Source organism: Armigeres subalbatus, chromosome 2 (genome assembly GCF_024139115.2).
Source record: "Armigeres subalbatus isolate Guangzhou_Male chromosome 2, GZ_Asu_2, whole genome shotgun sequence".
Lineage (NCBI taxonomy): Eukaryota > Metazoa > Arthropoda > Insecta > Diptera > Culicidae > Armigeres > Armigeres subalbatus.
Window position 1 is genome coordinate 444626567 of NC_085140.1, and position 17300 is coordinate 444643866.

The 17300-nt window shown below is 37.7% G+C and overlaps 1 protein-coding gene across 5 annotated transcripts in view; it reads left to right on the forward strand.

The window, feature by feature from the left end:
- LOC134213685 (stress-activated protein kinase JNK) overlaps nt 1-5788 on the forward strand; it is a 276561-nt gene extending 270773 nt beyond the window's left edge. For all 5 annotated transcript variants that reach the window (XM_062692961.1, XM_062692957.1, XM_062692959.1 and 2 more), the window contains 4 exons: nt 190-387; nt 450-714; nt 782-1065; nt 1234-5788. In XM_062692961.1, the coding sequence (XP_062548945.1) occupies nt 190-387; nt 450-714; nt 782-1065; nt 1234-1371 (885 nt within the window). In that variant the 3' untranslated portion in view covers nt 1372-5788. The remainder of the gene's footprint in view (nt 1-189; nt 388-449; nt 715-781; nt 1066-1233) is intronic.
- The last annotated feature ends 11512 nt before the right edge of the window (nt 5789-17300 follow it).

Below are 17300 nucleotides of genomic sequence, written 5' to 3' on the forward strand. Positions count from 1 at the left end.
ACGGGCCCCAAGATGTCTAGCTGATGAATGCTCCCATTTCCTTTCCATTATCCTCGGCGGGGCTGATACATTTGAAAATTGCGCTAAATCATTCGCCCACATGTTTTCATCGTTCCTATCTTTGCTGACGACAAATGGCATTCAAATTGAATACATCGGATAATCGTCGTATTTTGTATCGCATTGCAGATTATCGGGCTATTGAATGCATTCACACCGCAACGCACGCTCGAAGAGTTCCAGGATGTGTACCTCGTCATGGAACTCATGGACGCCAACCTGTGTCAGGTCATCCAGATGGACCTGGACCACGAACGGATGTCCTACCTGCTGTATCAGATGCTGTGCGGCATCAAGCATCTCCATTCGGCCGGTATCATTCACAGGGTGAGTTTTTGTAGGAATGACATTTTTCCCTTAAAATAATTGACTAATTTGGAATTTCGCAGGACTTGAAACCTTCCAACATTGTGGTCAAATCGGACTGCACTTTGAAGATCTTAGATTTTGGACTGGCCCGCACAGCCGGAACGACCTTCATGATGACGCCGTACGTCGTAACGCGATACTACCGCGCCCCGGAGGTTATCCTGGGCATGGGGTACAAGGAGAACGTCGACATCTGGTCGGTTGGATGCATCATGGGTGAGATGATCCGCGGTGGAGTGCTGTTCCCCGGTACCGATCACATCGATCAGTGGAACAAGATCATAGGTTTGTATCAAGGACCACCGGTCACGCGCAAGTGACTAATAATTCTCTATTTTATCCAACGTCGCAGAGCAACTGGGTACGCCGTCGCCCTCGTTCATGACCCGGTTACAGCCGACGGTGCGGAACTACGTCGAGAACCGGCCCCGATATACCGGCTATCCGTTCGATCGGCTCTTCCCGGACGTGCTGTTCCCGACCGATTCGAACGAACACAACCGCCTCAAAGCTAGTCAAGCGCGGGATCTGCTGAGTAAAATGCTGGTCGTCGATCCCGAGCATCGCATCTCCGTCGATCAGGCGCTGGTGCACAGCTATATCAACGTGTGGTACGACGAGAGCGAAGTCAATGCGGTAAGTGCCGTAGCTTATTGACTTACTAGTATTGAACGGTGTTACGCGAAATATTAGATATTTTATTATTTATGGAAAGTACCTACGAAAAGACTAACTATAAAGCAACGACCTACTGTGATCAGTTGACTGAAAGTCATGTTCCCCCTTTGTTCTTCTTTTTCACAGCCTGCTCCTGGTCCGTACGATCACAGCGTCGACGAGCGCGAGCATACTGTCGAGCAGTGGAAGGAGCTCATCTATCAGGAGGTTATGGAGTACGAGGCCCGCAACAATCTGACCGACGGCGAAGGGACCCCGCGGTAGAAATCATCGACCGAATAAAACGATCCAAATCTGGTGTTTCTGAGTTCGGCGGCGACGACGACAACGACGGCGGCGACGGCGATGGAAGCAGCCAGTTTGTGTGAAGAGCGTTTGGTATGAGCGGCGGACAAGGCGGAAAATTTACCGGATGAGAGACAAACCCCGAAAAACTGCGAAATGTGATTCAAGCTGGATAATGAGGTGCGGTTACAGGAAACTGGGCAGCCTTCGGAAACGCACTGACAGAGTATGGGAAATTCTTTAGTAAAACTTTCAAAAATACAATCTCCCAAATTCAAGACAAAACCATTCGAAGAAAGCCATTTTCCGTCTCACCACCAATCGCCTAATGTGATTGTGAATGTAATAGAAGTAGGCGAAGAAAAAAGCATCCAGAGAAGAAAGTGGTTTCGTTCTGATCGCCCAATTTCAAATTTAATTGGAAACGGGTTAAGAAAATCGTACTAAATAAATTAAAAAGTATTTGCTCGGCTAAAACAAAATACAAAAAAAAATCGTGCGCTGTGAAGATCATCACTAATACAAAATAAATGGAAAACATCAATGAAAACAAAATAATAATGAAAAGGAAAACCAATGCCCTAAAAAGCAAGATTTGTAAATATTTATTGAATTTGTGACAGACAACTTATAAGCAGACGTGGCGAAAAAAAACATTGGCATGACATACCCTCTAGATTAAATTATAGTAAACAGTTCGTATGTGAGTGAGTTAAGCGAATAAACGTAAAACAGAACAAACCGAAATCCAGCTGGTCAAAATGTGCAATAATTTTATCGCGTCGATAGTTTTGTGACAACCATATAGAAAAAAAAACAATACCAACAAACCAACAAACACGCTTCCATTCGGGATGGTGCCGGGTCTGAAACTGGCGACATCTCAACCCAGCATCATCATCAAGTTGACTAAACCCATAGGCCGATCTAATTGCATTGATGATGTGTATTTAAAGTCTACACTAATCTCATCGCAGTAAGAAATCACCCATTCAGGAGGTGTGTGACACGGAGCGTTTGTTCACACATGCAGCACTAGCGGTTCTGTTGTTTGCATCCATCTTCGATCGTTGAAAATACGAAGACAATTGGCATGAGCGAGAAGATACCGATGATAAGATGTGATAAGGTAAGTCTGTCGATTGTACTCTTTTCGGTTTCTATCTACCTAATTAAATATGAAGAAAAAAAATGCTCAGGTTAACTAATGGCAGACTAGATTCGACGATAATAAGATCGTCGTACTCCATAGCTGTCAAGTCCCGCAAACTGTTGAAAAATTACAAAACGGTGAGAGAAAAACCGTCAATATACTTGAAGCATCTGTGAACGAGTCATGTCGCAAAATTGACATTGACATAATATGTTCAATCAATATCTCGACTGAATTTATTTGAAAGACTACAACACAATTGACGGTATAATTCTTACGAGTCAATAGAAGAGTGGACATTTTAATTTGCCATTTGGATTGTTTTTATTTTAGCATAGCTGTGGGATATTGAAGGTCAGAATTTGAAAATTTGATTCATAAGGATTTTGAGAGAATAAATTAATCAATGTTAAACTGTTGTTAAGTCTGTTCAAACTACTAAACAGTAACTTCATTTTTTTCTAACTCAACACCAATTCTGATAAGTTCTAGCATTGTCATTACGAAGAGCGTTTGATGCTCAAATCTATTCGACCAAATAGCTTCTCAGCTAAATGAAGTTATTACAAAAGTTTCTACAAATTTGATATTTTTAGATTCCTATAATTACCTCACTAACATGGAAATGATGTTTCAGTCTTATTTTCGTTTGTTTGTAGAATTACAATCATTCGAAATTGAAATAAAAATAAAATAATGGGAAAAATCTCACCAAATTTATATCGTACTTTGTATGTCACCAGTTTTTGAATATATATTTTATCAATTATCTTAGACAAGTTTTGGAACATTTCGTAACCTTTTTCCACCCATTGTATGCAATAATAAAATCCAACCCCAAGTGGAATTCGTGTTTTTTTACGAAAATAAAATCACATATATCACGACTCTACATTACTTTGAAACTCCATTTTGACTCTGACTCTTCAATCTATTCATTAATTTAGATAACACTGCCCTTTATTCAAGTTAAGGTAACCCAAGATGAAGGAATCTAGTTCAAACGTCGAATGAAAAATATAAAATCAGTACATGAAACGGATTTTTCGATCAGGAGATTTCAACCGCTGGTTGGTTCGTCTCCATAGAACAGAACATTTCACACACTCACAAAATGATCATTTCTCAAAAACACATATGTTCGATTGCCATTTAAATTGCCATAATCACCCGAATCAGAGATGTGAGACAAAATAGACGCAAAATGTACTCGAGGTACTTAAATATGGCAGACGTAACCCATTCACACAAATCATTTTTAGGAAACCACGATTTATTCTGTATAATAGCTCGTAGAAGGTTCGTTTGAAAATCAATTGTTGCGGAAGTCAACACTTTGTTAATTGATTTGTGGTAATATGAAGCAAATACCAGTATGTAAACATTGATTATGCAAACAATAAATAAAGTAGAAGAAAAAATAATGTAAATATTACCTATGTATGGAAGTAATACTACAAATTTAGCAAACAAAGTCTAAACAGAGAAAACCATTTAGCCATTAGTGCAGCCCAAACTTACGTTTAAAGTAATCAAGCAAAAAGAAAACCAAGCTCCAATCATTTTTTGATGACTGGACGCGCATTGATGGCAGTTGAAATAGGAATCCATCATCGTATGAAGAAAGTATAATCATAAACTAGCCTTCGTTAGTGGAAGGCTTTATATGCGATGATATTTTTTAGCGAAAGTTATCTCAAAGAATGTAAAATTTAATGCAAGCACACCTACTCTAGTAAAGCAAGATAAAATCAACACTGACACAAAAACGCAAGTAACTCTTCAACTGAAAGTTGGAAATATTCCTATCGAACATACATCCGGTGAGCTACACAAAAATCACATGAACACACGAAAACGCAAATTCCGACTTAGCCGACAGATTCAATATGACAGTTCAGAGCAAACATAATTATAGGAAGCATCTACACATGGAAGCAAATGAGTAAAAGAACAGTTTTACGATTCCGCCCTTTTTATAGAATGAAAAATAAATGAAAATGACACAAACAGGATGAAAAATTGAATTAAAAAAAAAACAAAAAAATATCTATTATCAAAAGCTGAAAAATAATCCTGATTCATGGAAAAGACATTTCCAAAATAGACTTGTTACAATTTTTATGAAGAAATGGAGAAACAAACGATGACACGTAAAAATTGGTCAATAGGATGGCCTGCTGATTGAGACAAAAATTAGTGACAATCGCTTCCTTGATTTCCGTTATCTACTGATTAGATAAATAATTTGCAACCCCTGTCGCATAATGGCATTATTCTTCAATGGAACCGTCAAGCAAAACAAACACATAAAACAAACGTCCAAACATTTAAATGATGATAAAATCTAATCAACACTATTACCAAAAAGTTGTTCGTAAACAATCGTAGCATCCCAATATCTAAACACAAAACACGATCACTCATGTTCTTTACATAGCTCACATTACCACCCATTCTGCTTTTTTGTATTGGTTCCCATTTCTAGAATAACACTTAGATATTACCACAGGACAACACAGAATAAACAGAAACCTCTACAACACGAATTACTTCAGTAGGATGTAGTTAGAAACCATTCGATAGGCTCTTATTCTCTTCTAAAAAAATGATTTTTCTCTAATTCACAAACCTTTGAAGACTTGAGCAAACAGACGAGAAAGCATGAGTAGCAGTCACTTTCTTTAGCAGGTACAGATGATTAGAAGGAAACTTTCTGCAAAGAGAAAAGAGGTGTTCGAAACACCACGAAAACAGTAAAATATTCAAATCTACAACTACCAACAATTATTACAAACCCTAACCCAGACATTGAGAAGGAAAATTTAAACAAAACAGATGAAAAAGGAAGAGTTGAATAACAAAAGAAAAGCAAATTTTGTCGATTCCCGGCAGGCAGCAGAATAACAAAAAAAATACAAATCTAGATAAAAACACACACACTCACACTTTAAGGTAGTAATGGCGAAACGGAACACAAGAAAAACAGCAAGAAAGAAGACGTAAGGTGCAAACGTAACTGAGTCGGTTTGATGCGAAAAGGAAGATTGATTAGGAGAAGTGTAATGAGATAAAAAAAAAAGAAGAAAGCAGAACACGTAAATAATATTATAATACAAAGTGAACAGTAAAAACAAAATAATAAACAAACAAAAAACTGACAAGACAAATGTAAGAATGGAAATAAAAAAGCAAAACGGAAAAATTAATGATAATAAAACTTATTTATCACAAAACAAAGGACTGGATTAGTGCGTTTCTGTTGATGGCGATGATGACAGACTCCTTCAGTCACCACCGAGTGACTGAATAAATTTATTGAACCAGCAACCAATCAGCATGGCATTGGTCTGTTCGACCAAAAGTCGCGCATATAAACTTTTATTTGCAATGCAAACTTGTGAAAAAAAAACTAGTGAAATAGTAGGGGAGGAGGTTCGGTTGTGGGCACCCTTTTGTGTTTGGTCCATAACTTTGGCCCTGGTTGATCTTATGTCGACATTTTCATAGCAATCGAAAGCTAAACTTATAACCTTACTACTAGCAAAGAAATTAATATGATTTCATCGATTAAGAAAAAAAATATTGACAATTTAGAAAATTCGACATTTTTGGACATTTTCATTTCGTGGTTCGGTTGTGGGCACCCTTGAAAACTTAGCTAAAAATAAAGAAGCATGAATAAAAACCACCCAGATTTAAAGATAAGGAATAGTTTATTCATTCTAAAAGCCAGGAGACGCTAAAAAAAACTCAAATCAATTCACCTAGCAGTGATGATGCCTCCCTCGGTGCATTAAGGAGGATGTTGAAAAAAATCACATAAGAAAGGTCTAAAATAGCACTTTAGGTAAATGGGTTTTAATTTTTCATTGATTTACGTTTTATTGGTATGCATCACAGTCAAAAAATCCTGATTAATCACCCTAGCGGCAATAGTGCCTTTCTCGTTCATTTAAAAAAATAATATTTTGGCCATAAATTTTGATCCCATAGTCCGATCTGACCAATTTTCAATAGGAAATAATGGGAAAGCATTCCCCGTCGAATGCAACTTGTTGCAAGCAAATCGGTCAACGCGTTGTTCTAAAAAGTGTGTGTATAATGACTAGACATGCCCAAAGAACAAAAGTATTAAATAAACTCATTATTTCGAACATTTATGTCAAACTAATTATAAAAACTGCCTTAAAACGTTATTAAAAATAAGTTAAGGGACAAGTAAAACGATATTGAATGATTTATCAATAAAATGAGGGTGCCCATAACCGAACCAATAAAGGTGCCCACAACCGAATTTCGCAGCCTTTTTGGAACGAGAAGAAAAAAAAAACGCGCTAAAATTTTGATGGCAATCGACATTGGGCCTCAAAATAGATTAAATTTACTGTGTAAATACGCATTGGAAAACACTTTTTGAATTAAATCCTTTAATTTATGACGCTTTGAAAAAGGTCGAAAAAAACTTTCGTGTTGTTTTTCTTGTACGAAAATTTTATTTGTTTCTAGTTCAAAGTAGAGATGCCCATCCGGTTTGATATTGAGCACAAAACATCATGCTATTATAGCAAACAAATGACGGTTGTCAGAATGACAGCATCTTTTATCTGTCAAAAGATACATAGGGGTGCCCATAACCGAACGGTGCCCACAACCGAACCTCCTCCCCTAGTTTGTGCAACTGAACCGTTTGTTTGAGAAACTACATATGCAACATTTTTGGCCAAAATGAGATTTTTATATATTCTGAATCCTTTTCCAAAAATACGTATTCTGGCAAAAAATACGAAAAAAAAAATTTTGTTCAGGAATGTATGATTTTTTTTTTCGTTTGTTTGGTAAACTACATATGTCCACGCACTTTGAAAAGCAATTATGGAGTACTGCTTACAGTTTTTGCACTGGAAGTGCACCAAGGTGTTTGGTTTGGCCAAAAACTATTGATCTGTATCGAAGAAATCGAAAGGTTCGGTGCCAATTTGTTCAAAAACAGTTTTTTGTTGTTTTCTCGAAATTGTGTAAAATGGACTTATGCACAGCAGAGTGTGATCGATTCGCACTCTATACAAATCCGCCCAGCCCGTTGTTGGAGGCATGGAGTGTGATCCTCTCGTTTAATAAACAATGTGCACTCGCTTGACTGTGGATTAGGGTGTCCCAAAAAAAATCAATGTTCGAAAAGTCATGGTGCTCAACCCTGAAATGAAAGATATACCTGTCTGGATAATTTTGGTAGAACAAACCGAATTTATAAAAAATCGTTTAGAGGTCGCGCCAGATCGATTTTTGAAAAATGAGCTTTTTTTAGGTAAAAAATCAAATATTAGGTCCTTTCGCAATTTTTTTTTTTTGGGTCATTCATTCGTTTTATATTTTTTTATTTTTCTGTTGATCTTTGCCCATATTCTCCATAAATAAGTTTTTGGTATTATGCGTTTTTATAGTCTGCAGAACTTTTTAAGTATCGAAAAAAAAACACATTTTTCTGATGATATGGAAATGCTAATATCATCTTCCAAACTTAGACGTACATGTTCATGATAGAATTAGAGGTGAAAGTATAGAATTGATAGTTCCGTTAGGATACGGCATTATAGGCATATTAGTCAGAAAAATGTGTTTTTTCGATATTTAAAAAGTTCTGCAGACTGTAAAAACGCATAATACCAAAAACTAATTCATGGAGAATATGGGCAAAGATCCACAGAAAAAAAAACGAATGGGTGACCCTTAAAAAATGCGAAAGGACCCAATATTTGATTTTTTACCTAAAAAAAGCTCATTTTTCAAAAATCGATCTTGCGCGACATCTAAACAATTTTTTAGAAATTCGGTTTGTTCTACAAAAATTATCCAGACAGGTATATCTTTCATTTCAGGGTTGAGCACCATGACTTTTCGAACATCGATTTTTTTTTGGGACACCCTACATGGATATACATGGAAAAATCAAGCATCCGAAAGATATTCAATTTGCAAAAAAGCGAGCTAACCGCGGTGGAGGTTGGTACTCGGATTCTGATGGCTTTTCCGCAAACGTGATCTTTAAGTGGTCTTTTTGTGTAGGGGTTATCACGCCTATGTAGAGAGTAGGAGGTTGAGGGTTCGAGTCTCTCCAAGACACGTGGATTCTTTTTCGCAAATTTCATATCAATTTGTCCATTTCGAAACATGTGCATATGACATCCAAGATATTTAACAAAAAATGGTTTTCGTACGGCCGCGTTGCCGAATAATATGCATTTAATTATAATGATTTTTCAATAATTCCGAAATGTAATGTCTGATCGAGCCAATTTTCAATAGCAAAAAATTGGACCGCACTCCCCGTCGAATGTAACTTGTTGCGAGTAAATCGGATAATGCTAAGTTCCAAAAAGTGTGTCTTCCAAATTTGTACACATACACACATACACACACACATATACATTCATTCACACAAACACTGCCGCTAACCGCAAATCGAGCACGTCTGACTTTTTGGAAGTTTTGAGTAATTATCATTTTTTTACTTTATTTCCACATATACTATGAGTTTGTAACCGTTCGGGGAATTTTCTCGAGTTTAGTTAAAACGGTGGCTTAAGCGCCACTCTGAGTGCGTGATCTCTCTTGTTTCGGACAGCAGAACGATCGCGCGGTCGGCCGAATTATTGTGTTCTGCATTGCGCGGCCGGTAATAAAAATAATTAGTTCAGTGCGTGATCTCTCATGTTTCGGACAGCAGAACGATCGCGTGGTCGGACGAAATATTGTGTTCTGCATTGCGCGGCCGGTAATAAAAATAATTAGTTCAGTGCGTGATCTCTCATGTTTCGGACAGCAGAACGATCGCGCGGTCGGCCGAATTATTGTGTTCTGCATTGCGCGGCCGGTAATAAAAATAATTAGTTCAGTGCGTGATCTCTCTTGTTTCGGACAGCAGAACGATCGCGTGGTCGGCCGAATTATTGTGTTCTGCATTGCGCGGCCGGTAATAAAAATAATTAGTTCAGTGCGTGATCTCTCATGTTTCGGACAGCAGAACGATCGCGTGGTCGGACGAAATATTGTGTTCTGCATTGCGCGGCCGGTAATAAAAATAATTAGTTCAGTGCGTGATCTCTCATGTTTCGGACAGCAGAACGATCGCGCGGTCGGCCGAATTATTGTGTTCTGCATTGCGCGGCCGGTAATAAAAATAATTAGTTCAGTGCGTGATCTCTCATGTTTCGGACAGCAGAACGATCGCGTGGTCGGACGAAATATTGTGTTCTGCATTGCGCGGCCGGTAATAAAATTAATCAGTTCAGTGCGTGGTCTCTCTTGTTTCGAAGCGGGCTTGGTAGTCATATGGCTACTGCTTCTGCCTCATACGCAGGAGGTCGTGAATTCAATCCCAGGTCCGTTCCATTCTCCTACTTTGTATCTTTCTCTTTATTTCTCATGTTCTAGAAATCGCTAGAACTGGAAATGGACTTCCATACCGTTTCCATTACAATTCCTATACCTTCAATTTGAGTATTCTAACAGTAATCTGCTAGAATTGGAAATGAACTTATAGAGCTCGTTTCCTACATCCAATTAGAAATTCCATCAGTTACCTTCTCCTATCTATCACATTGGCAGCTCGTTAACCAAGACGGACCTCTGCCTCTCCAACCTAACCCAGAAATTCCAACAAATTCCGCATGAACTCGTGGCAAGTGCAGAGGTATATTCGGCTTGCAGTGGGCGAGTGATTGCATCATCATTTCCTCCCCTTCCCTACATTGACTTGCATTCTGACGTGGCAGGCGCCAGTATGACCTAACAAATGAGATCACCAGTACTTGTACATTGAAGATGTGTGCTAGTCCCAAGCAAACATCTGTTGGTTCCCTGTGCAAGAACAGCTGATCTGGTCATAATGGAGTAGCAACTACGAGCAGTCAATCAAGCTCAAGCTCAAGCTCAAGCTCAACGGTGGCTTAAGCGCCACTCTCTAAGAGAGGCCACCGGTCGTGTTTGGTTTGCCCGACTTTTGGAGACCTTTTGGCTCAGGGAAACTTCTCGAACGGTTCGCGGAATGATAATCAATTTCGTAACGCATTCACTTACTTCGACTCGTTATCCGTACGAAACATACACACTTCGTTCAGCTCGGCATTTTTTGATTCTTTTACCGAGAACCGCACAGCCGAGCGCTCGGTTCGTGACTTTTTGCTGATATGTCAGCTGAAAAAGCAATTTGTTTACTGCGGCTCTTAAAGGAGCCGCCGTAATCATACGTCCATTCAGCCGATATTTCAGCTAATGAACTTTAACCGAGATTTGCACAGCCGAGATCGGTGGAAAATTTAAAGGTTGTAGGGAACTCAGTGGGAATGTTCGCTTATCCGAGCAATAAAACGGTACGAAATGTAATTAGGTTTAATGAGTGTATTTTATTGCCAACTGACGTTAAACGTAACCGGAATTCAACCAACTCAACCTTATTCATTCAAAATTGTCTATATTTTAGAGCATTCATTCGTACTGGACGCGACTAAATAATGTACGGAATGGGAAAGAGCAAAACATGGCCATGTAATAAAAAGCTCTTCACGTACCTGCGCAGGTTTTTTCGATGACTCGATGCCGGCGGGAACGATGAGGCTTCGATGTCTTGACGATGGCGACGGTTTCCTCGATGATGGCGGTCACCGGCGGGTCCGTACTGCGATTTGGCGCGCAGCGATGGAGATGACCCGTGTGCGATATGGCCGATCTAAAGGTGCGGAGTGAGTGGCGGCTGGAACGGAAGCTTCCGATTTCGATCGGAGAGAGTGTTGTGGCACTTGGCCTGGATTTCCCCGGGACGATCGGCTCCGCCAAATAGAGGCACACGTACCCAAGCGACCCGGCTTCGCGTACCTATCCGGTTCACCGAGCGGGGAGTGGTGCGTCCTCTATCCTTTGGTTAGGATCGAGGTTCGTGGCGTGCAACTGACGACACGCAGAAAGACGAACCTACACTCTCTAAAACACTGGTCCGAAAATGTTACGTAAAGGACCTTTCCGTCGGCAATTAACGACCGACGTGGAAAATTCGCTACGATGAACTAGCGACCTCACTCACCTCCGTTTGGCTACCTGCTTGAGGCGGGCCTTCGCTGGGCACACGGCACAATGGTCCGATTCAGGAAAAAACTATTTTCCTCCGTTTTCGTTCTATTTAGACACTTGGTGTCTTCAGTGAAGATGTTCATAATAAAATATTGCTTCTTCAGACAAAAAGTTCGATAGGGTGGTCCTTATCGTTTCTCAAAACTGAAATTAAACTTTTTTATTTCGGATTTTTTGTGGATGACCTCTTCAGCAAACTTGCAGTAAACATTATTTGATGCAACTTTGCCGAAGACACCTTATGTCTAGCACATAAATTGAGTTCAGTAAATGAAATTTTCTATTTTAACCTAGGGTGGCCCCAAAAAAATCAGTTTTTCTATTCTAACTGTTTTGTTTTAAGTTTTACGAGAATGCGGTCTTCAGAAGAAATGAAGAGCAAGTGATGGTGCATATTTTTGCTGAACACATCATGTTTATAAGTCTTACCAGTTAAAAGTTATATGCAATTTATACCAAAAAACTATGCAATCTCAAAATGCCTATATCTCATGGAGATGGTTCGATTAATTTTTTTTGAAGGTGTTATCTTAAAGGGCACATATATAGTAACTTTTACTGCAAACATTACGGGAACGTATTTTTTTTTAATTGAATAAATCGACTTTGAAAATTTCTTCGAAAAAATTTAAATTTACTAGCATTTCACCATATATTAAAACTATGAGTAAATTATCCTCGGCAAAAGTTCAAATTTAAACTAAAAATACATATCCGATTATTATTATTTAATCAGACTAAGGCCGAAGTGGGCTGTGCAGTATAGAAGAGTCTTCTCCATTCGGCTCGGTCCATGGCTACACGTCGCCAGCCACGCAGTCTACGGAGTCATCTTCCACCTGATCGATCCACCTTGCCCGCTGCGCATCTCGATTTCTTGTGCCCGTCGGATCGTTGTCGAGAACCATTTTCACGGGGTTATTCTCTGACATTCTGGCTACATGTCCGGCCCACCGCAGTCGTCCGATTTTCGCGGTGGTTCTCCCAACAGCTGATGCAACTCGTGATTCATTCGCCTCCTCCACGTACCGTCCGCCATCTGCACCACACTATATATGGTACGCAGCACTTTCCTTTCGAAAAATCCGATACAAAACTTTGATTAACAATGTAAAATAAAAACCCTAATTGATCCACCTTGCAATAATATTGCCATTCCCGTTCATTGTAGAAAAAAAAAATGATACAGAATGAAAAAGGCGAGTGGATTTAAATTGAAGATTGCGAATCACTGATTAAATAATAATAATTGGATATGTATTTTTAGTTTAAATTTGAACTTTTGCCGAGGGTAATTTACTCATAGTTTTAATATATGGTGAAATACCAGTAAATTTAATTTTTTTCGAAGAAATTTTCAAAGTCAATTTAGTCAATTTAAAAAAAATACGCTCCCGTAATTTTTGCAGTAAAAGCTACTATATATGTGCCCTTTCAGATAACACCTTAAAAAAAAATCGAACCATCTCCATGAGATATAGGCATTTTGAGATTGCATAGTTTTTGGTATAAATTGCATATAACTTTTAAATGGTAAGACTTATAAACATGATGTGTTCAGCTAAAATATGCACCATCACTTGCTCTTCATTTCTTCTGAAGACCGCATTCTCGTAAAACTCAAAACAAAAAAATTTCAAAAGAAAAATGAAGAATATAATTGTGTAAACATTTGGAATTGAAGTTTATGTTGTGGTTGGAAGTTAGGTTGAATTTGAAGATGAATGAAGATTGATGCATAGAGGAATGTACGTTGCACTATGTATACTATCCATCGTTTCACTTTTGCATCAGTTATTTCCAATATAACGTGTTGAAACTTGTACGCTACATATAACAAAAGTTCTTTTGAATATGTTTTGGTTGATGATAATAAAGATTTTTTAAGGCGATGTTTACTTCCCATTTTACTAAATAAATATCAAACTTACTATTGTAAAATCATTCTAATTTCTCACCCAAATAATGAGTTGGATTTCAAACTGATTTACTTCAGGGATTTGCTATATTTACGCGTGGTTTGTTACCACTTATCCGAAAAAAAAACCCAACTTAATTCACCGAATTGTGCCTTTCTCGCATTTAGCCAAGACACCAACCTTATATGGCGCTTATATAGTTCGATTCCATTTTCTTAATAACTTTTAAACGCAATGATCGATCGTTATCAAATTCAATAGTGATCAACAAGGCTTTGTCCCCTGTCGAATGCAACTTGTTGCGAGGAAATCGGTTAAGAATTACTATATGAAAAAGTGGCTAATGTTTTTCGGTTTTCGTGTGCACGCACATACACACATACACACGGACAGACAGACATTTGTTCAGTTCGACGAGCTGAGTCGATTGGTATATAACATCATGGGGCTCCGAGACTTCTAAAAAAGTTCGATTTTGGAGTGAAATGATAGCCTTTCGGTACAACTTTGTTTCCGAATTTTATACATATGAGTGTTATCCTTCAAAATCGTAAACAAGTTTGTTCGGTGAGCGCAATTTGAAATCTGAGAATGATTTTATCAACAGATTGATCAGCTAATAGAACCATTTACAATTAAATTACTACACAGATAGAAAAATCCACTGAAGTTTACGCTAAAAATCATGCACATAAATGGAACGTCATTACTAGCGTAAATCAACACGGGATATAGCCTAAATTTATAGAATATTTGACGTGAATCGTCTTTTATGCATGCAAGTTGTAAGCAATCTTGTTAGGAAGATGACGATTTCAGCGAAGAATAGCGTAAGTTTCCGCATGACAAGTTTTACGCGCTGTTTACTTTTAATAATTTTTTTCTGTGTACTATTTGTTACTCCGATTACTACTACTAGTGTTCTCTTCCCAATGAATGCAAAAACCAATGAAAGTCATGCTTACAGACGCGTCTACATACCGAAACATGGGAGAAACAAAGTTACAAGTAACGGAAATGACGTAGCGGGATTCCTAAGAAGCATGAGATACATCCTGCAGACTATTATCATGAATCAGAGAAAATCAAAGCCGCCAATTTCAAGAAATGATCATTAACTTTCAGAAATCCTCAGAAATTTATATGAATAGCCAGAAATTACTTTTAAATAAGATTTCTTATGATCGTTCAAGAATGCTCTAAAGTTCCGGGTCTTATTTCGGACAAGATATGTGGACTTAGGGATGATTTTGGTTTTACAATGGACTTCCAACATTTTATCTAAACTTGCTAGAATTCATAACTAAAACTTTTCATAAACTTGTAATTAATCATTAGCAGATTTCAACAATCTTTATTTTGTACAGTAATTCATATATAATTTCAAACACTCTTTTGAGATTCCTGAAATATTTTTTTCAAAAAAAACGTACTTCCTGAAAATATTTAATAACTTTAAGGAAACCCATAAAATCATCAAAACATTTAATTTCCTGGTAAGCCTCTAAACATTCTTTATTTTTGAGCCTCTAGACAATCTTGGCTTAAAAATATACATTTTTGCAAAAGAATACTTTTTTTGAAATCACGGGAACTTCAAAGATTAGCAGTTTGTAAGTTTTCCTTCGTTTTTAAGCGGAAAATGAAGTACTTTCATATTGTTACAGAAAGAAATACTTGTTGAGTTTTGATATCGATACTACATTACCGACATTATATTGTGCCTATAAAAGACTACCATCACGATATCACGAAAATCTGCGATATGGGCTTTCTAAGCATCCAAGACTTTCAAAATGTTCAGATTGCATGCTTCACCGTATATGACGTTAAAGCAGTATATTTTTTTTTACAAATTAAATCTTTGCTCGACTGAATGTGACTGACTTGCGATTACTTTTCTCATTGAGATGAAAAGTAATCGCAAGTCAGTCACATTGCGATTTTTAACACGTCAAGTGAGTTTTTCACTTTTTAGCCACTATAATCCATTAAATATTCAAACAATCTTTGGTCTGTGACGTTTAGAGCTTATAAAAATTGCTTATACACAATTTTTGACGAAAAAAATTACAAAAACTTTGTAAGAAGTTTTCTCATTTGCGCGTTTTCACAGATGTGCTTGACTTGAGATGTGCTGGTTAGCGACAGTACTGACATCACCTCAGTTCGTCGAGCTGAGTCGATCGGTATATAACACTGTGGGTCTCCGGGCCTTCTATCAAAAGTTCATTTTCGGAGCAATCATATAGACTTTCGGTACAACTTTATATGCAAAATATGAAAAGTGCCATGGCTTCTCTCACAGAGAAAATATTTTCAAAATAATAAAAAACATTATCAATGTTCCCTCAGATTACGGTAGCTCGTTTTTGACAATGATATGGTAAACGATCAAATTATTTTTAGGTAATGATTAATTATTGCGACAAGTAATTAAAATGTTATGAATAATAATGTATGATTAATGATAATCAATATGGTTCTTCTTCTTCTTCTTCATTGGCATTACATCCCCAACTGGGATATTGCCGCCTCGCAGCTTAGTGTTCGCTAAGCACTTCCACAGTTATTAACTGCGAGGTTTCTAAACCAGGTTACCATTTCTGCATTCGTATATCATGAGGCTAACACGAATTTCTAATCCGAAAATAGTCTAGACCGGCACCGGGAATCGAACCCAGCCACCCTCAGCATGGTCTTGCTTTGTAGCCGCGCATCTTACCTCACGGCTAAGGAGGGCCCAATCAATATGGTATGATATGATTAAAGAAAATTGAACTATTTGCATAGTGATCAATAATGGTGTAATCGTGGATGGGTACACAAAATGCTGTTGGATTAGCTATTAAACGTGAATAACGAGCACTGATTTTATTTAAGCCTTTGTGTTGTTTAAGACTTTATCCCACGATTAGCCGTTTTGTTTTCCCATGTCGGGTGAAACAGATTGAAAGTTGTGGGTGATATTCTTTTTGGCATTTTCGGGAGTCGTTCAAATTAACGAACTAGAAAATTGAATATCAATCAGTGTTGCCACAAGTACAGATATATCTGGAAAGGTACAGATTTTTTGACAAATTGTGGTACAAACCAAGCCTTACAAAATAATATTTCGTTGCAGTTTTCATCGAATAGATGCTTCTGCTGTAAAACATATTTAACTCATGGAGGTCAAAACGAAAAGTTCGTTCCAACGACATTTCATTTTCTTTGACAATTTATTTTTTCAAATTTCCGGATAACCGAGTCCGATTTGGAATATAACTCACTTATTTAAACTAAAATGAAGAATCTATATTCGATTTCCTTCAGGGAACGATAAAGCTAATCATCCTAAACGCGTCAGATATTATCCCGACTCAAGAGTCATCGGTTCATGTAATCTTGATCTATCGTTTGTAACCATAAACGAGTTGTACATTTGCTCCAAATAATGATAATTAATATTATTGTCGTTATTGAAGAGACTTGCAGCCCTCGGCTGGCTCATCTCTGAAACAGTGCTCTAAATAAGGAAATAAACATATAAAGCGTCCATTTTTAGATATTGTAAAAAAAATACTTATAGATACTTTTCAAAAGTGGCCAAGAAGTTTGATATCTACGCTCTCATAGGAAACCATCCAAATTACAAAAAAAAAACGAATGTAAGTTCACGAATTCAAACAATCTGGTGTCGTAAAGTGATAAGACGCACACCCTCTATA